The sequence below is a fragment of the Ahaetulla prasina genome, chromosome 8, assembly GCF_028640845.1.
Source record: "Ahaetulla prasina isolate Xishuangbanna chromosome 8, ASM2864084v1, whole genome shotgun sequence".
Lineage (NCBI taxonomy): Eukaryota > Metazoa > Chordata > Lepidosauria > Squamata > Colubridae > Ahaetulla > Ahaetulla prasina.
The window spans coordinates 6,751,435-6,772,604 of NC_080546.1; the positions used below are offsets into that span (position 1 = coordinate 6,751,435).

Sequence of the window (21,170 nt, forward strand, 5' to 3'; positions counted from 1 at the left end):
TGCAATTCCCTATAGCGGCGGCGAGACGTTTGAACAGATTATATCCAGGATGTGAGAGGTCTGTAATTATTTCCTCAGCCAGGAGTGCTATGAGTACATATTTGCAGGCCCTTTAATCCTGCATTCTGCCTCTGACTTGAAGCATCCGATTTGTTCCCTTCTGCCTCTGCATTATAATTACTGTTTGTTGTAGCTTTGGGCCATTTGAACGGAAAGTAGGGCTATATTTGATGTGTACAAAGCAGCAGCCGATTAACAAGCACAACAAACCTGGCTGGAAGGGGGGGGGCCTCCGTTTCTGACCCGATGCTCCCAGTCCTTTAGCAAAAAAACGGCGATTCATTTGTTCTTCCCCTTTCCGATAAAAATCAGATCTCGCGTGCCAAAGTCAAAAAGAAACAAACAAACCAAAAAAAAGCTAGGCTGGGATATGTCCCCAAGGTCCCTCTTGCAATCCAGAGTGAAGGGGCTTCTTTTCCCCTTGGGATCCTGACCCACTGAGGCATGCAAACCGCGCGCTTGGTAACGTCGGAGCGAAATGGGTCTGGCCGAAGGGGGTCTCCTCAAACAGATGGATCGGTAATTATATATCGCATTGCATATCGGAAGCAGAAACAGATTCATGCCACAAGCGACGACCCAAAAGAAATGGCAGGAAGAGAGAGACGCTTGTTTGAACTTATTCATGAATAATTTCCAGCCGGTACCGTGGCATGGCCTCGGGGCAAAATAAATAAAAACCGAAGCGGAATATTTATTTTTTTCCATCCGTGTTCTTGTTGCAACACAGAATTAGAGTTTGGAGTTAGGAACCTCTGAGGTAAATCCGAGCCCCGATCTGGTTTGATTTGGATAAATCCTTCGCGTGCCACCTTTGCTGTTGTGGTCTGTGGCTCGGGGTTGCTTCATTTGTTTCTTGGTCATCCCTCAGGATGAAAAATGTACAAGCCACTATCCCCTCTTGGGAATCCCTTTTTTTTTATTTATTTGAATTTATATCCCGCCCTTCTCCGAAGACTCAGGGCGGCTTACATTGTGTAAGGCAATAGTCTTCATCCATTTGTATATTATATACAGAGTCAACTAGTATTGCCCCTCCAACAATCTGGGTCCTCATTTTACCTACCTTATAAAGGATGGAAGGCTGAGGGCCTGGTGGGACTCGAACCTGCAGTAATTGTAATTGCAGGCAGCTGTGTTAATAACAGACTGCATTAGCCTGTTGAGCCACAAGAGGCCCGAGAAAGACCCGCGATGCAAACATAGGAGAAATTTTAGACAGTTGGGAAAAGTTGTTGTGTATTGTGCTCTGTCAGCAGCCTACGGAGAACCGGTAGTAAAAAAAAATGAGTAAAAAAAAAAAAATTCCGACAATCAGCTGAACGACACATGATCTTCAGAACTTTTTTTTTTTTACTTTTTAAAGCATTTTTAAGCATTTTACTTTTTAAAGCATTTTTCCAGAGAACCAGTAGTAAAAAACCAGTAGTAAAAAAATGCTTAAAAAGTAAAAAAAAAAAAAAGTTCTGACGATCGGGCGTCGCTCACCTGATTTTCGGGACTTTATTTTTCCCCCCACATTTTTTACTACCGGTTCGGACGAAACGGACGGAACCGGGAGCATTTCACCCCTGCTTCTCTCCTTAATGAATTTCTATTCATTGATGAATTTCCATCTTCTTGTCCTGCCCTCAGGGGCTTTGGAGAATAGTTTGACTCCCTCTTCTTTGGGGCAGCCCCTGAGATATTGGAAGACTGCTATCATGTCTCCCCTCATCCTTCTTTTCACTAAATTGAAACCTGAGGGCAAGATAAGAAGTAACAGGGGGGCTTAATCACTAAAGGAAGATCCAACCTAGAATTAAGGAGAAATTTCCTGATGGTGAGAACAATGAATCAGTGGAACAACTTGCCTTCAGAAGTTGTGGGTGCTCTATCACTCGAGGCTTTTAAGAAGAGATCGGACAACCATTTGTCTGAAGTGGTGTAGGGTTTTCAGCAGGGGGGTAGACTAGAAGACCTCCAAGGTCCCTTCCAACTCTGATATTCTATATTCTAAAGAGGCTGAACCATCTTGGTTTACCTCTGTAGGAGTTGCCTCTTACACCGACTTATCTTTGCATCTCCTTCAAAGAAGAGGATGAAGAAAAGAGAAGGGAGAAAAGGCATCTTTTAATATTAATGTGATTATGCCAAAATAGTTTAAAGCTGCCTTCGTTATGTCAGGCCCTTCATCCAAATAGACCATTAGTACATTGGATTTTACTTAGGAATCTATTTTAATTGGTTCATTGTTCTTACTGTCAGGAAATTTCTCCTTAGTTCTAAGGGTTTTTTTTGTTTTGTTTTGTTTTTTGAATTTATATCCCGCCCTTCTCCGAAGACTCAGGGCGGCTTACACTGTGTCAAGCAATAGTCTTCATCCATTTGTATATTATATACAAAGTCAACTTTTATTGCCCCCAACAATCTGGGTCCTCATTTTACCTACCTTATAAAGGATGGAAGGCTGAGTCAACCTTGGGCCTGGTGGGACTAGAACCTGCAGTAATTGCAAGCAGCTGCTGTTAATAACAGACTGCATTAGTCTGTAGAGCCACCAGAGGCCCTGGTTGCTTCTCTCCTTGATCAGTTTCCACCCATTGCTTCTTGTCCTGCCCTCAGGGGCTTTGGAGAATAGTTTGACTCCCTCTTCTTTGGGGCAGCCCCTGAGATATTGGAACACTGCTATCATGTCTCCCCTAGTCCTTCTTTTCATTAAACTAGATTTCCTGCTAGAGCGGGTGGGGGTTGGACTAGAAGACCTCCAAGGCCTCTTCCAACTCAGCTATTCTGTACAGGAACTCTGGGCAAAACATATCCGGTTCAGAGGTGAACTTTCAACGCTTGGTCCTACGCAACGTACGTAGCCCATTTTTTCCCCACCGGTGTGTCCATTTCTTTTTCTTTTTTTTTTTATTGAAAAAGTTTTAAAAAAAACAAAAACATTTTCGCCCCTTTTTTCCCCCTCCCTCCCAAAAAGCCCCCTTCCGACCTCCCTCCCCCCCCCCCCCCGGCTTCCCGGGTCAATCACAAGATATTGTTATACATAAACCAAACATAGAATAAAATTTTCCCTTCCAATCCAATTAACCACATCCAAAGCTTTTCATCTCCCAACCCCCTCCCCATTACATAAAATAATTTCCTAATTATTCAAAGGCAATCTGATATTTCTTAATCTGATATCTGTTTTGTAGATAATCAATCCATTTTTTCCATTCAATTAAATATCTTTCCTGCGTATTGTCTTTTAAAAAAGCTGAAATTTTAGCCATCTCAGCCAAATTAATGACTTTCAGTATCCATTCTTCTATTGTAGGTACCTCTTCTTTCTTCCAGTATTGTCCAATCAACAGTCTTGCTGCTGTTATTAAATTCAGAATCAGTTTAGTCTCAATCCCTGTACAATCCGTTATGATTCCCAAAAGGAAAAATTGTGGCAGAAACTTTATCTTCTTCTTCAGTACATTTTGAATAATCCACCAAATTCTTATCCAAAAGGCCTTAATTCTTCTTGTAGCATTTATCCAACCGTTGCTGTGGCGAACCATTGCTAATGAAGATGGGCTTTCTTCGCGAGAGAGGGACGGAGGCTATAAATCCCCCGGCTGTGGTCGTATCCACTGACCCCGTGCAGTTTTAAAAGAGCATGAAACACATCCGTGGAGAATAAGACTGTCATTTCCGATAACGGGGGCCATCAGTCCTTTTGATTTGAGCCGGCAGGAAACCGAAACGGGCGGGTGCAATTGAGCTGGAGCCTTTCCTTGTGGGCTGCCTAGGAGGCATCTGGCTGGCTTTTGCAGAAGGAGGCTGGCAGAACAGATGGCTTTAGGCTGGAGGCTCCAAGTTAGAAGCTCTGTGCCTCGCAACCGTCGAAACCTCGGGAAAAACGTAGAGGGGCGGAGATGCTGGATGTGACCTTTAACAGAAACATGCTTTAACAGATTAACAGAGTTGGAAGGGACCTTGGAGGTCATCTGGTCCAATCCCTCCCCCATCCCCACCCAAGCCCCATTTCTGACAGATGGCAGTCCAGTCTCCCCTTTGAAAGCCTCCAGTGGGTGAAGCTCCCACAACTTTCAAAGGCAACTTCTGTCCCATTGGTTGATGGTTCTCACTGTCAGAACATTTCTCATTTCTAGGTAGAATCTCTCCTTGGTCAGTTTCCATCCATTGTTCCTTGTCTGACCTTCGGGTGCTTTGGAAAATAGCTTGACCTCTTTCTTCCTCTCTGTGGCAGCCCCTCAAGTACAGAAGATGGCTATCATGACTCCCCTGGTCCTTCTCTTCACTAGACTAGCCATGCCTGGTTCCTGCAACTGTTCATCGTATGCTTTAGTCCAGGGGTCTCCAACCTTGGCAACTTTAAGACTTGTGGACTTCAACTCCCAGAATTCCTCAGCCAGCTTTGCTGCTACCAGTTCTCCAAATCATCCGCCGCTGCTGCCGCCAGTTCCCCTGAACCGATGCGAACTGGTAGCATTTCAGCCCTGCTCAACATCTTTTTTATAGTGTGGTGAACAAAACTGGATGTAGTATTCTAGGTGTGGCCTTACTAAGGCTTTATAGAGTGGTATTAGCAACTCACGTGATCTTTATTGAATCCCTCTGTTCATGCAATTTAGGATTGCACTGGTGTCGTGTCCCACTCCTACTCTGACGGCCGGGTCGGGGAAGTCCGTAGCAAGCGTGGCCGCAAAGCCTCTGCAGCTTTGCAAAAGTTCTGTCAGAGTTCTCAGGGCAGGCAGGAGACCAGGATGTGACTTCAGCAATCCAATTTAGACTTTGCCTGACTCAAAGAATGCCAGAAAGCAGATCCTTTACATAGGCCATGGGGTGTGGCTCCATGACTCAGCACTTATCCAGGCCTGCCCCTCCCTTCCTTTTGCTGACGTCGCCTTTCCATTCTCCGGAAGCGGGGATCTATCCACTGCATCGTTTCGTCCCCAGCTGCCGGCAATTTCAGCTCGTGGCTGGCTTCAGGCGCACATGCTATCGGGGGGAGGTTTGTTTGCTCGGTTTGTCCGGGCATGGTGCCAGGGCTTGGGGCTGGAGGCATGCCAGGACATTCTTCTGCACTATCAGTCTCTGGCTGAGATAGCAGGAGATGAGAGGGCCCAGCTGCGGAGAGGGGGGCGAGCGAGGCACAACAACTGGCTTTTTTGGCTGCCGCCGCACACTGCCGGCTCATTATTAGCTGGTTGTCCACTAAGACTCCAAGATCCCTCTCACAGTTACTGCTACTAAGCCTAGTTTCCCCCAGTCTATATGCGTCCTGCTGGTTTTTCTTGCCTAAGTGTAAGACTTTACTTTTCTCTACGTTGAATTTCATTTTGTTAGATAGGGCCCAGGGTTCAAATTCTGGAACTTTTAGTCCAGAATTATTGGCTTCTGCAAGCAATGTTTGGAAAAACAAATATATGGATTCAGCTGCAAACCATATTTGTGATCGCTGCGGTGAAGGAAAGGAAGAAAAAGCAGAAAACGGACATCAGTAACCTTCTAAGGATGGAACCGGGAGATTCTAAATAACAGGAGGAGCAATCTACCTACTACAGGTAGTCCTCGACTAACAACCCCAATTGACCCCAAAATTTCTGCTGCTGAGCAAGACAGCATTCAGTGAGTTTAGCTCCATTTTACGACCTTGCTTGCCACAAGCTGCTAAGTGAATCACTGCAGTCGTTATTTTAGGAACACGGTTGTTAAGTGACTAGGCTTGTCAGAAGGTCGCAAAAGGGGATCACAAGACCCCGGGACTTTGCGTACGTCATAAATACGAGTCAGTTGCCAAGGGTCTGAATTTGGATCACATAACCCCAGGGACGCTGCAACAGCCGTATGAAAAACGATCATCTCCTGTATGATAAAATAGGCACAGAATATTCAGGAACCAATAATGTTGGAAACATGGGAGAAAATCTGGGTTAGAAATGTTAAGTTTACACAAGCACAGAACTTAAGGGAAAATTTTTATAAGATGTTTTATAGATGGCACTTAGATCCCAAAAAATTATCATGTATGTATCCTGATATCCAAGCGAAATGTTGGAGGTGTGGTTGTGATGACGCTACATATTTTCATATTTGGTGGACTTGCAAGAAAATTAAGGCCTTTTGGATAAGAATTTGGTGGATTATTCAAAATGTACTGAAGAAGAAGATAAAGTTCCTGCCGCAATTTTTCCTTTTGGGAATTATAACGGATTGTACAGGGATTGAGACTAAATTGATTCTGAATTTAATAACAGCAGCAAGACTGTTGATTGGACAATACTGGAAGAAAGAAGAGGTACCTACAATAGAAGAATGGATACTGAAAGTCATTAATTTGGCTGAGATGGCTAAAATCTCAGCTTTTTTAAAAGACAATACGCAGGAAAGATATTTAATTGAATGGAAAAAATGGATTGATTATCTACAAAACAGATATCAGATTAAGAAATATCAGATTGCCTTTGAATAATTAGGAAGTATTATTTTATGTAATGGGGAGGGGGTTGGGAGATGAAAAGCTTTGGATGTGGTTATTTGGATTAGAAGGGAAAATTTTACTCTATGTTTGGTTTATGTATAACAATACCTTGTGATTGACCCGGGAAGCCGGGGGAGGGGGGGGTGAAGGGAGGGGGGAAGGGGGTTTTGAGGGGGGGGAAAGGGGAAAAAATATTTTTGTTTGTTAAAACTTTTCCAATAAAAAAAAAAAGAAAAGAAAAACGATCATCTCGGTCATTTTTCAGTGTCATAAGTTTCATTTAACAACTGTGCTGCTAACTTAACAACTGCACTGCTTCACTTAACAGTGGCAAGAAAGGTCATAAAATGGAGCAAAATGCACTTAGCTGTCTTGCTTAGCAACAGAAATTTGGGGCTCAATTATGGTCGTACATCGAGGACGACCTATGTTGTCTTTTTTGTTCAGATATATTTTTATTGTTTACATATAAATACATTGAATAGAGTGTAATTATGAAAAATATTGCAATATCTGGACCTGTGTTGTCTTAAACTGTAAACTCAAGTTTTATAAATCCTTTCGGTGCGTGGACAAAAACCATTTTGCGGCTTGACGGAAGGTGGCTTCCTCCCATTTGGTCTTCACCTGGGAAAGGATGTGATCTAGCTTTTTTTTTTTTTCTTCCTTCCTTCCCTTTTAATTCTCTATCCATCTTGCTTCCTTGCTTGCTTATTTTTGGAGGAAAATATTTCGATTTCCTGATTCTGAACTTTCTTCCACTGGCTTTCGTTGCAGGTGGCCAATTTGGCTTGTTCCATTTCCAATAATGAAGAAGGGGTAAAATTAGTCCGGATGGCAGCAACGCAGATTGATAGCTTATGCCCACAGGTGAGTCTTATTTATACTATTTGGAGGGGAAGCGGGAAATCTTTAGAAGCATCTGCTTTATTATTATCTGAAGCGATCTAGGGCAGGGGTATCAAACTCAAGGCCACGATACTTCTGGTAGCAAAGACGGGGTGCGGGGGGGGGGGGCGCATACCAGTGGTGGGTTCTAACTGGTTTTACCACCGGTTCACTTCATGCACGCCCTTTGCGCATAGAATAAAACTACAGCTGAGGCGTGGCAATCCACTCTGCTGTGCCTTACAGCTGGGCTAAAAACAAAGGAATAAAGTTAGGTATAGTGCGGGAACGGGCGGGAGGGCCCAGCTGACGGTTGGGCGAGAACCGGTTCGCTCTCACATCAAGATTTCTGCTACCGGCTTTCCCGAACCGGGAAGAACCGGTAGCAACTGCATATGACCCATCCACCCCCCGTGCCCCGTTTTCAGCCTGGATGGCCTCCTGCAGCAGCAGGGTGATGCAGGAGGCCATCCAGGCTGAAAACAGGGCATGTGGGGGGGGTCCCACACGGCCTCCCCGAGCCCCATTTTCACCGACAGGGTGCTTCAGGATGTTCTGTTCTCCTTCGCCTCCATCCAAGTGATGGCTTAATTAGCTAGCACTATCAGCTCTGGCAGCAGAATAGCCAGCGTCTGCCAAGTGCCTCTGTTATCTCCCTCGACGCTGATGAGTCACCCAGGAACAAACTTCAGCTTTTAGTTAATCAGTTGATTTGCCTGCTACAAAGAGACACAGTAACTCTCGCTGCCTTTTATATCTAATAACTAATCCAGGAGCAAAGCAACCTAGAACTAAGGAGAAAACTCCTGCAAGTTAGAACAATTAAACAGTGGAATAATTTGCTACCCCCCAGTTGTGGGTGCTCCAACATTGGAGGGTTTTAAGAAAAGATTGGACAACCATTTGAAATGGGACACGGTGGCTAAGACGCTGAGCTTGTTGATCGAAAGGTCGGCAGTTTAGTGGTTCGAATCCCTAGTGCTGCCGCGTAACGGGGTGAGCTCCCATTACTTGTCCCAGCTTCTGCCAACCTAGCAGTTCGAAAGAAGGTAAAAAATGCAAGTAGAAAAATAAGGACCCCTTTTGGTGGGAAGGGAACAGTGTTCCATGTGCCTTTGGCTTTTAGTCATGCTGGCCACATGACCACGGAGACGTCTTCGGACAGCGCTGGCTTTTTGGCTTTGAAACGGAGATGAGCACCGCCCCCTAGAGTTAGGAACGACTAGCACATATGTGCGAGGGGGAACCTTTACCTTTAGGGTTACCTTCTTCAGCAGAGCCTCTGGTGGCTCAACGGACTAAGTCTGTCTGTTATTAACACAGCTGCTTGCAATTACTGCAAGTTCAAGTCCCACCAGGCCCAAGGTTGACTCAGCCTTCCATCCTTTATAAGGTAGGTAAAATGAGGACCCAGATTGTTGGGGGCAATAAGTTGACTTTGTATATAATATACAAATGGATGAAGACTATTGTTTGACACAGTGTAAGCCGCCCTGAGTCTTCGGAGAAGGGCGGGATATAAATGCAAATTAAAAAAAGGGGGGGTTGGACTAGAAGACCTCCAAGGTCCCTTCCAACTCTTGTCATTCTGTTGTTCGTAAAGAGCAAAATACGTTTGATGCAGAAAATACCCTGCTTTGTATGAGCTTTGAGCTCTTCGTTAGCATGCTTCTGTGTTTACAACGCTGCTTCAGTGCTGTGATTGATGCTCCACAACTTATACTTCTGCAATATAATGCCCAATAAAAACACAATAAAAAATCGGTAAACATGTCAGTGCAGTACAGTGTTCAAGGCACCGCATCTTACTAAGGGCAACAATATTAATCAATTTTATTTACGTACACAAATACTTTACAGCCTACCTGATTTCCAATGGCGTACAGTTAAAATAAAATAAGAACAACAACATAATAGTAAAAAAATAATAATCTAAGCAGCTTGAAGAGAGTCATCTAAACAAAATAACCATCTAATAAGGGTACAACTATTAATTTGTCCCAAAGCCTAGGAGAATGCAGGTACTCCTCGACTTACAACAGCTCATTCAGTGACCATTCAAAGTTAGAACAGCACTGAAAAAAGTGACTTATGACCAGTTCTCACACTTATGACTGTTGGAGCAATCCCCAAAGTCACGTGATCAAAACTCAGCATCTTGGCAATTGACTCACATTTATGATGGTTTTTCACACTTACGACCGTCTCAGCATCCCCACGATCAAAATTTTTTGATGATTGGCGACTGGACTCCTATTTATGACCGTTGCTGTGTCCCAGGGTCACAATCTGACCAGCAAAATCACTGGGGGGGACCTGATTCACTTAACAACCGGGTTACTCACTTAACAACTGCGGCGATTCATTTAACAACTGTGGCTAGAACGGTCATAAAATGGGAGCAAAGCTCACTTAAGGAGTGTCTCATTTAACAACAGAAATTTGTTGTGGTCGTAAGTCGAGGAGTCTTCAGCAGCTTCCATTCAAATTTCTGGAGAAATCTCATTCCATTGGGCAGGGGTCATGATGGAAAAAACTCCCAGAATTCCCCAGCCAGACAGCTATGATGACCGGAGAATTCTGGGAGTTGAAGTCCTTTTGCTTGTGCCCTATCCGCCATCGGACGTTGGCGATCCTATTTTTATCAACAGCCGCTCGAAAAAGGTGCTGCAAAGTTTTGTCCAAACCGGTCCCTTAGATTTTGACGCCATGATGTTCTTCTGCCTGGACCTCATTGGCCTTCAGTCTTTTGTGGGTGTCGCATCACACGTCCAAAATATTCTAACTTTCACCTTTTTTTAATGGTTTTGATGATTTTCCTCGGCTTTCCCAGGTGGCTTATCACCTCCTCGTTTCTGATTTTGTCAGCCCAACTTATACGTAACAGCCGCCTGTAAATCCCCATTTCAAATGTTTCAAGGGGCTTTCTGTTCAGAGACCAACTTTCCGCTCCATAGAGCAGGATATAAAAGATGTGGCGTCTGACAAGCCTGATTCTTAAAAGTTGAAGCCCAGAAGTCTTAAAGCATCCAGGTTCACCAGAACCTTTTCCCGTCTCGCAGGTGATCAACGCAGCTCTCACCTTGGCTGCCAGGCCTCAGAGCAAAGTGGCCCAAGACAACATGGACGTCTTCAAAGACCAGTGGGAGAAGCAGGTGCGAGTCCTGACCGAGGCGGTCGATGACATCACTTCCGTGGACGATTTCCTCTCCGTCTCAGGTATATCGCGGAAAACATTGGTCGCTCCATAAAGGTGCAGCTCAGAACAGCGGTCAGAACGTTGAACTGTGCTTGGGAAGATCCCGGGTTCGAATCCATATCTGGCCCTAAAGCTCATGAGATAACTTTGCCCCCCCCACCCCCCCCCCAGGGGTGGGCTTCAAAATTTTTAGCAAGAGGTTCTCTGCCCGGTTGCTGGGTGGGCGTGGCCATGGTAGACTTGACCTAGTAAGCCTCCTGCACCACGACGGGGATTATTTTGTCCTCCACAGGCTCTGGAGGCTTTCCCTGAGTCTCCAGGATGGCGAAAACAGCCTCCTCAGGCCCTGGAGGCTGGAAATGGGCCCATTTGAGGCCTTCCCAAACTTGTGTTAGGCCCATTTTTCACTCTCCCCGAGCCTCCATGTGCACCCGGCACTTACCTGCATCCAAAATGGGCCATGTGGAGACTCCTAGGAGGGGAGGAACAGGGTGGGCGGGGCCAGCCAGGAGCGGGATTTGGGGGTTCTCCAAACTGCACAGAATCATAGCTAGAGGTTCTCCCAAACCCCCACGAACCCCCAGCAGCCCAGCCCCGCCACTCCTTATGTCTCAGTCCAACCCAGGATTACAGGTAGTCTGTATTTTGAAGGAAGCCCGTTTATGAATAACCAAGACACCCTGTTCTGGTACAGAAAATCACATTCTGGAAGACGTCAACAAATGTGTGATTGCGTTGCAAGAGGGCGACGTCGACACCCTGGATAGGACCGCGGGGGCGATCCGGGGACGCGCCGCCAGGGTTATCCACATCATCAACGCCGAGATGGAAAACTACGAAGCCGGGGTTTACACCGAGAAAGTGTTAGAAGCCACGAAGTTGCTTTCCGAAACAGGTAAGCGTGGATAGCAAATATTGTAAATTATGGTTCAATTTTTTGGGTTTATTTTTTTTTATTTTATTATTTTTATTTTCTATTAAATACATTCCTTAGTGCTTTATAAACATTGTGCTGTCTGGGTATTTAATTTTCTCAACCATACAAATTACATTCTGAATCTCCACCCGTTTTTTCCAACCATTAGTAAAATCAATTCCATGTTTGATAATATTCTACTCCTTTTTCTGCTTAATTTTAAATGTCTTGTCTATGCATTTCTGCACAATCTAGTACCATGATGGCAAACTTCTGACACAGATGCCACAGGTGGCACATAGAGCCATATATGTGGGCATGCGAGCTGGCTAGGGAATTCTGGGAATTGAAGTCCTCCAGGCTTAAAGTTGACAAGGTTGGAGACCCCTGCCTTAGGCGTTGGACCAAGGGGTTAAAATGAGACTGATTTTCACAAGACGCGGATACAAGGGATTGTGCTGCGCCGGATGTCTTTTCATTTCCTTTGTCTTGTTGGTGGTTTTGTTTTGAATGGCGGTTTCCTTCCCTGAATGAGACGGCTAATGGGAGGCCCTCGCCGCTGAATTTATTGTAAACAGACAAGTGAGCCTTTCGCTTTTCATTTGATCAAATTGTAGGGATTGAGTTGTGTGTCATGTTTGGTAACTGCCCAATATATTTTGTCATTGCTTATTAATAATTCCCGACACTTTTCTCTGAAAGAGAGACAAAGCCAGTACCCTGACCTTAATCTGAATAGAATAGAATAGAATAGAATAGAATAGAATAGAATAGAATAGAATAGAATAGAATAGAATAGAATAGAATAGAATAGAATAGAATTTATTGGCCAAATGTGGTTGGACACACAAGGAATTTGTCTTGGTGCATACGCTCTCAGTGTACATAAAAGAAAAGATACCTTCATCAAGGTACAACATTTAACATTTACAACACAAATGATGGTCATAGGGTATAATTGAACACTTAATGATAAGCAACAAAAGTTACAGTCATACAAAAAAAAAAAAACACCCCTGGATTGGATTTGAGAAGAACTTGGCACGGAGAACAAAAACTGCAAATTTCCACATTGTGGTGCTATGAAAACTAGATGTAACTGAAGTCTGTAGAAGTCAAGTTTTCCATTTCATTCCTTTCTCATTTACTTTCTCCCCCCCTTTCCTTCCTCCATCCATCCATTCATCCATCCATCCATCGTTCTCTTTCTTCTCTTATTTTCTTCCTTCTCTCCCATTCATCCACCATTCCCTTCCTTGCTTCTTTCCTCCTCCCTCCCCTCCCTTTCTCTCCTTTCCTCCATCCATCCATCTCTCTTCCTTCACTTCCTTCTTTCCATCATTCTCTCACTCACTCACTCACTCCTCTTCCCTACTCTCCATCCGTTCTATTCCCTTCTTCCATCTCTCACTCCCTATCTCTTTCCTTCCTTTTCCTCCATCCCTCCATACATCACTCTCTTCCTTTAATTCCTTCCCTTTCAACCATCATTCCCCTCCTTCCTTCCTTGCTTCCTTTCTTCCTTCCTCCCTCCCTCCCCTTCACTTTCTCATCATCCCTTTGTTTCCCTATTTACATCCTTTCCTTCCCCTCTAATCCACTCCCCTTCCCATCCATCCATTAGTCCCTTCCTTCCTTCCTTCCTTCCTTCTATCCATCCATCCATTGCTCCCTTTCCTCCCCTCCCCACCCCCGTTTTTTAAAATATGAAATTAATGTTTGATGATTTCTGCTTGTCCTGAGTCCTCAGAATTAAAAGCAGGCAGTTCACAGCACTGAAGAACCAACCCTCTTGTGAATTAGGCTTTTTCTCCTTCTTCCTTTGAGGCCCATCCAGGAGAGAGAGGCAATTCTCTCTAATAAAGTGACTTTTTCAGCCAGATAATAATGGAAGCGAGCACTCAGCTAAACCATACAAACAGAAGGTTTCCGTCTCTCTCTTGCCTTAAAAAAAAAAAAAAGTAATATAGTGCTTTGTAACCTATTTGTTCTATCATTCAGAAATTAATTATTTCCCTGCTAACACTCAAGTTGCTCCCACTGATGTGAATGCTGACGGCATTCTTATTACCCAATTGCAATACATGTACATTTATTTTATATATATTATTAAATTTCCCATTGAGTTCAGCTAGCCTTCAGTTAAAACATATCTGATGGGCCGGTTAATCTGTTCTAAAAATGGCCTTACATAAGTTACGTTAACCATAGTTTAAAAGGAAGTCAGTAATCCTACAGGTGGGAACTAGTCAGGGGTGGGATTCAGAAAAATGCTGGGTGGGCGTGGCCTACTCAGCCTCTTGCATCATGGCGGGGAGTGGGGCTTGTCACCCTCCCCAGACTCTGGAGGCTTTCTTTGAGCCTCCAGGAGGGCAGAAACGGCCTTCCCCGGGCTCTGGAGGCCTTCCGGAGGCCGGAAACGAGACTGTTTGTAGACTTCCGGAACTTCCAGGAGGCCCGTTTTTTGCCCTCCCAGAGCCTCTGCACGGGCCTTGCACTTACCCAGCATCCAAAACGGGCCGTGTGGAGACTCTTAGGAGAGAAAGGGCAGGGTGGGTGGGGCCAGCCAGTCCTCGCAATTACCAGTTTGGCGAACCACATGTAAAATTAGCATTCGGTTTGCCTGAACCGGTCCGAACCGGCTGAATCCCACCCCTGGGCCTAGTGATTTGTCACAAGTGACAAAGTCTCTCTCTTTTTATTGGTGAACAAGGAGGACTTTTTCGGTGTTTGTGTGCAAGAATGCGGCTGCGCGGGTGATAGAGGGAGCCCCTCGTGGCTCCCATGTGACAACACCTCTCCTGCGCAGACTGCACTGGCTACCTGTGGCCTTTCGGGTGCGCTTCAAGGTTTTGGTAACTATCTTCAAAGCGCTCCATGGCATAGGGCCGGGTTACCTACGGGACCGTCTGCTGCCACCGATTGCCTCCCACCGACCCGTGTGCTCTCACAGGGAGGGACTTCTTAGGGTGCCGTCAGCCAGGCAGTGCCGACTGGCGACACCCAGAGGGAGAGCCTTTTCTGTGGGGGCTCCCACCCTCTGGAACGAACTTCCCCCAGGACTTCGCCAGCTTCCTGACCTTCGAACCTTTCGCCGCGAGCTTAAGACACATCTATTTATTTGCGCAGGACTGCACTAGAATTTTAAATTTTAAATTTGGTTTTAACGGGGTTTTATTATTTTATCGCAATTTTTAATATTTGGCCTTATTTAATAAGTTTTTTAATTGGTGTTTTATTTTGTATTTATATGTATTTATATGTATGCTTTTATTAGGCTGTAAACCGCCCTGAGTCCCCCGGGAGATAGGGCGGTATAAAAATGCGATTAAATAAATAAATAAATAAATAAATAAGATGTATCCTTAACCAGGCAGGTAATCTTTGATTTATGACCATAAATAAGCCCAAAATTACCATTGCTAAGTGAGTTTTACCCCATTTTACGATCTTTCTTGCCACAGTTGTTCAGGGAATCACTGCGGCTGTTCGGTGAGTAACACGGTTATTAAGTGAATCGGGCTTCCCCATGGACTTTGCTTGGCGACTGACTCATGTTTATGACGGCCACAGTGTCCCGGAGTCACGTAATCCCCTTTTGCGACCTTCTGACAAGCAAAGTCCATGGGGAAGCCAGATTCACTTAACAACCGTGTTACTAATTTAAAGGCTGCAGTGATTCACTTAACAACGGTGGCCAGAAAAGTTGTAAAACGGGGCAAAATTCACTTGACAATTGTCTCGCTTAGCAACAGAAATTTGGGGCTCAATTGCCCCAAAAGTGGATAAGTCATAAGTGGAGGACCCGCCTGTGCTTCTCTCTTTTGGTCGCATCCGTGATGTGAATTGACCCTAATTAGACTCTGCAAATGAATTGGACTTATTCCTGCCGACGCTTTGAATTGGATCTTGAGAAATTCGCACATCTGTGTATTTCTTCAAACTCGTCTCCTGCGTTAATTTTATTGCTCCCCGTTCTTCCTGGCTGAATCCTTCTGGTCTAATTGAACGTTAGAGAAATTGTCCTGGGAGCTGTTCAACGGCAGAGACGAGAACTTGGTGGGTGGGTGGGTGACTGTCTCCTCTTCACTAAATGAGCTGAAGCAAAAAAAAAAAAAATGACAGTTTTTGACAGAAATGCTTTGATTTTGATTTCAACACCAAGCCGGGCAATTCAACTCAATGGTCTGAGTTATGCCTTCTAGCTTTGTTTTAAAGGGATGAACGTAGAACATAGAATAATAAGGTTGGAATAGACCTTGCAGATCTAATACTTCAACCCAGTGGTGAAATCCATTTTTTTTTTACTACTGGTTCTGTGGCCATAGCTTGCTGGGCGTGGCGTGGCTTGGTGAGCGTGACTTGATGGGTGTGGCAGGAGAAGGATACTGCAAAATCTCCATTCCCACCCCACTCCAGGGGAAGGATATCGCAACATTCCCACCCCACTCTGGAGTGGTAGAGGTGGTATTTGCTAGTTCACTGAACTACTCAAGATTTCCGCTACTGGTTCTCTGAACTACTCAAAATTTCCACTACCGGTTCTCCAGAACCTGTCAGAACCTGCTGGATTTTACCCCTAGTTCAACACCTTGCCCATGGCAGGACATCCTATACCAGCGATAATTAACTTTTTCGGCCCCGAGTGCCAAAACTGGAGGGCGCACATGCGTCCCAGAGCACCAGAGCGCAGAAGAGAGCAGCTGGCCGGGGCGCATGCGCGTGGCAGACAGCTGCTCTTCCGGATTCCGGTGCGCATATGCGTGCCGTCTAGCTGTAAGTTGGAACCCAGAAGACAGTACCTGACCAGCGTGCATGTGCTCTCTGGAACCCGGAAGAACAGCTCACCGCCACGTGCATGCAGGTGCTCTCTTCCGGGTTCCGGCGCTCGCTCCAGTTTCAGCCAGAATCCAGAATAGAGCAGTTGTCCAGCACGCATGCATGTGATGAAACCCGGAAGAACAGCTGCCGACGGCGTGCATGCCCACAAAGAGGGCTCTCTGCATGCCACCTCTATAACTGTCTGGTTCAGTTCTGCAACCCAACAAGAAAGACACAGACTTCAGAGGATCATTAGAACTGCACAAAAAATAATTGCTACCAACCTGCCTTCCATTGAGGACCTGTATACTGCACGAGTGAAAAAGAGGGCCGTGAAAATATTTACAGACCCCTCGCATCCTGGACTTAAACTGTTTCAACTCCTACCCTCAAAACGACGCTATAGAGCACTGCACACCAGAACAACAAGACACAAGAACAGTTTTTTCCCGAAGGCCATCACTCTGCTAAACAAATAATTCCATCAACACTGTCAGACTATTTACTGAATCTGCACTACTATTAATCTTCTCATCGTTCCCATCACCAATCTCTTTCCACTTATGACTGTATGACTAGAATAGAATAGAATAGAATAGAATTTTATTGGCCAAGTGTGATTGGACACACAAGGAATTTGTCTTGGTGCATATGCTCTCAGTGTACATAAAAGAAAAGATACGTTCATCAAGGTACAACATTTACAACACAATTGATGATCAATATATCAATATAAATCATAAGGATTGCCAGCAACAAGTTATATAACTTGTTGACTATAACTTGTTGCTGGCAATCCTTATGATTTATATTGATATATTGACCATCAATTGTGTTGTAAATGTTGTACCTTGATGAAGGTATCTTTTCTTTTATGTACACTGAGAGCATATGCACCAAGACAAATTCCTTGTATGTCCAATCACACTTGGCCAATAAAAATTCTATTCTATTCTATTCTATTCTCTGGCACGCGTGCCATAGGTTCGACATCACGGTCCTATACCATTCTGGATTTTTTGGGGGCTTGATGGGATGGATCGGGGGTGAAATGCTCCCGGTTCTAGCAATCTGATAGCGATCGTGGCTGGTGGTTCGGCGATCCGGTAGCTCCGCCCACCCGCCCGGGTGTCATTACTTCCTGGTTTTAACCAAGAAGGTTTTGCGCGTGCGCAAAAGGTCTGTGTGTGCACTTCCAAAATGGTAAAGAAGGGAAGTAGATTTCACCCCTGAGATAGATAGATATGTGATCATAGAAAGAATAACAGAAAGGAATAGCAGAGTTGAAAACCTCCAGTGATGGAGCACTCACAACTTCTGGAGGCAAGCTATTCCACAGCTTAATTGTACTCACTTTCAGGAAATTTCTCCTTAAAGGTAAAGGTAAAGGTTCCCCTCGCACATACGTGCTAGTCGTTCCCGACTCTAGGGGGCGGTGCTCATCTCCTTTTCAAAGCCGAAGAGCCAGCGCTGTCTGAAGATGTCTCTGTGGTCATGTGGCCGGCATGACTCAATGCCAAAGGTGCACGGAACGTTGTTACCTTCCCACCAGAGGTGGTCCCTATTTTTTCTACTTGCATTTTTTACGTGCTTTCGAAACTGCTAGTTTGGCAGAAGCTGGGACAAGTAACGGGAGTGCTCACCCCTTTACACGGCAGCACTAGGGATTCGAACCGCTGAGCTGCCGACCTTTTGATCGACAAGCTCAACATCCTAGCCCCTGAGCCACCGCGTCCCTATAATTTCTCCTTAGTTCTAGGTTAAATCCCCTCCTTCATTAGTTTCTATCCATTGTGTCTTGTCCTGCCTTCTGATGTTTTGGAAAATGGACTGACCCCCTCTTCTTTGTGACAGCCCCTTAAATAAGGCCTCTAGTGGCTCAGACTGGTAAGACAGTCTGTTATTAACAGCAGCTGCCTGCAATTACTGCAGGTTCAAGCCCCACCAGGCCCAAGGTTGACTCAGCCTTCCATCCTTTATAAGGTAGGTAAAATGAGGACCCAGATTGTTGGGGGCAATAAATTGACTTTGTATATAATATACAAATGGATGAAGACTATTGCTTGACATAGTGTAAGCCGCCCTGAGTCTTTGGAGAAGGGCGGGATATAAATGCAAATATATATATATATATATATTTCCAATATATATATATATTGGAAAACTGCTGCCATGTCACCCCTAGTCCTTCTTATCACTACACTAGACAAACCCAATTCCTACAATCATTCTTCATATGTTTTAGCCTTCGGTCCCCTAATCATTCTCTGCACTCTTTCCAGAGTCTCAACCTCTTTTTTTCTATCACGGTAACCGAAATTGGATGCAGTTTTTCAAGGCATTATAAAATGGTACAAACACTTCATGTGATCTCGATTCTATCCCTCTGTTTATACAGCCAAGGATTGCATTGGCTTTATTTTAAATTGAATGAATATCGCCTCCCCTAATCCTGGATATTTCCTTTTTTTTCTGCGTTCTCCACTTTTGCCGCTAACCATTCACGTCGCTGCCAAAGCTTTTGCGGGAATACAGCCAAATACATTTTCCTGACATTATCTTGGCCTCAATGGGCTGGGTCCCCTCATCGTTTCCACCTGTCCTACCAGGATCTCATTTGTCTTTCGAAGATAGACCAGATGTTCTCTCTTGTCCTATGCCTGTCATCCAGATGCCGATTCCCTCAGCATCACAGTACGACGGGTCCATCTGCTGTTCCAACGCTCAGACGCTCTGCTCCAGATATTTTGAGCAACTTGCCAGATGTCAGGCTACAAACCCAGCATGGCTATGAATCGCCGTCTTTCGCAAAACGCAGCTCAATGTCATCAGAAACTCGACGGAAGCTGAAATAAATCTCGCTGGCTCGGTTCCAGCAAACAGACCGAAGCTCACAAAGTTCAGGTTGACCACAGAGCTCACCAAATCCAGCAGGATAATATTTCCAACTCTTTGTCAACTTCTCTAGGTTCAAGATCAGGTTTTTTCTCTTCCACTTTTAGCCAAACGAATGACAACACTTGTGAATCTTTGTTTTGAAGTAACCAAGCATCTACGAAGACAATATCTTGATATATGCCTTCCTGGACATTCTTTCTCAAAGTCAGCCTTTCTGACCCAGCTCTATCAGTCTGTTGCCATCAGCTCCATGTTTCCTCTTGATCAAATACCGCTGATAGACCGTGAGGGAGAAATCAAATCAATTTAGAACAGAGCTGGAAGGGACCTCGGAGGTCTTCTAGGCCAGCCCAATGCTCAAGCAAGAGAACCTACACCATTTCAGACAAGTGACTGTCTAGACTCTAGACTCTTCTTGAAAACTTCCATTGGTGGAGCGGCCACAATTTCTGGAGGCAAGCTGTTCCACTGGTTAATTGTCCTCACTGTTAGGAAGCGAGGACAATCCACCAATGGAACAGCCTGCCTCCAGAAATCGTGGGAACTTCTGTTATGTCCTCCTCGCCTCCATCCGAACGATGGCTTAATTAGCCGGCTCTTATCAGCTCTGGCGGCAAAAGAGCCAGCGTCTGCCAAGAGCCCTCGTTGGCTGCCAAGACACTGGTGAGTCACAACCTTCAGCTCTAGTCAATCCGTGGATTTGCCTGGTACAAAGAGACACACCAGCTCTTGCTGCCTTTTATATCCTGTGGGGTGTGGCTTCATGACTCAGCACTTCCTAGACCTGCCCCTCCCCTGCTTCTGTTGTTCTCTTCTCTCCTGCCTACGAAACCTGGGATTAAGCCAAGCCTGATTGCTGTCAGCTGGGTCTGCAGGCGTGGCCTGGGGGGGGGGAGAAGAGTCAGGAGAAGGAGGCCTCGTTATCTCATTCGCTTGGCCTGCTTCTGGCTCCTGGAGCTGATCCAGGGAGGCCGGTGCTTCCGAGGTAAGTCTGATGGCCCTTCCCCCTCACTGTCCAAGTCACTTTCTGGCAGCAGGCCCGGCTCTAAGGCACTTTCGGGCATGGGGCCAGGTTCGGGGGCGGGAGCCACAACAGCTTCATCACTGGAGGCTTTCAAGGGTAGATTGGACTGCCATTTGTCTGGGATGGTGTAGGGCTGTGATGACGAACCTATGGCATGCGTTCCAGAGGTGGCATGCAGAGCCCTCTCTGCGGGCACACCCCAGCTGGTTGTTGGGTTTCCGAGGCGCACACACACACCGGCCAGCTGGTTGCCGGGTTTCTAGCGCCTTCCTGTTTGGGCACTAAATACCTAAAAGGTTCGCCATCACTGGTGTAGGGTCTCCTGCTTGGGCAGGGAGTTGGACTAGATGACCTACAAGGTCCCTTCCAATTCTGTTAATCTATATAATCCTCTGTAATGCCAGGTCACTTCTCTATTTCCAAAGCTTGTGGTTTGTAAATGGTGGCAAAAAAAAAGATCATAAAATGAGGCAAAGCTCACTTAACAAATGTCTTGCTTGACCACAGAAATTTTGGGCTCGATTTTGATTGTAAATCGAGGACACGGCACTCTCTGTACAGATCCCGTAGATGTGACTTGATTGCTGCTGCTAGATATTTCAGTGCCTCAAGGATACTTGTTGTCAGATGTTCATGTTCCATGTTCCAAATCGACATGGAGAACAAGTGGAGAATGTGAGGCCTGTTTAGATGTGGAGGCGACTGATGGAATCATCTGTTCAAGTGGGAGTTTATTTCAAACTCTTACAGTTTTGTCTGAAGTTTGGGACAATAGAAACCTAATTAAATTCTTTAAATAATAACGCGGTAGAAGAAACATTTCAATGATGTTTGAAAGGCTAAACAGCACTGTTCAGATCGCTTGACAGTTTCTGAAGGGGCTAAACAACATGGCTGAACTTTG

General features: G+C 45.2%; 1 protein-coding gene across 2 annotated transcripts in view; it reads left to right on the forward strand.

Annotated features, from left to right (window-relative positions):
* CTNNA2 (catenin alpha 2) overlaps positions 1-21,170 on the forward strand; it is a 698,304-nt gene that overhangs the window by 546,471 nt on the left and 130,663 nt on the right. For both annotated transcript variants that reach the window (XM_058193039.1, XM_058193037.1), the window contains 3 exons: positions 7,298-7,390; positions 10,471-10,627; positions 11,302-11,502. In XM_058193039.1, the coding sequence (XP_058049022.1) occupies positions 7,298-7,390; positions 10,471-10,627; positions 11,302-11,502 (451 nt within the window). The remainder of the gene's footprint in view (positions 1-7,297; positions 7,391-10,470; positions 10,628-11,301; positions 11,503-21,170) is intronic.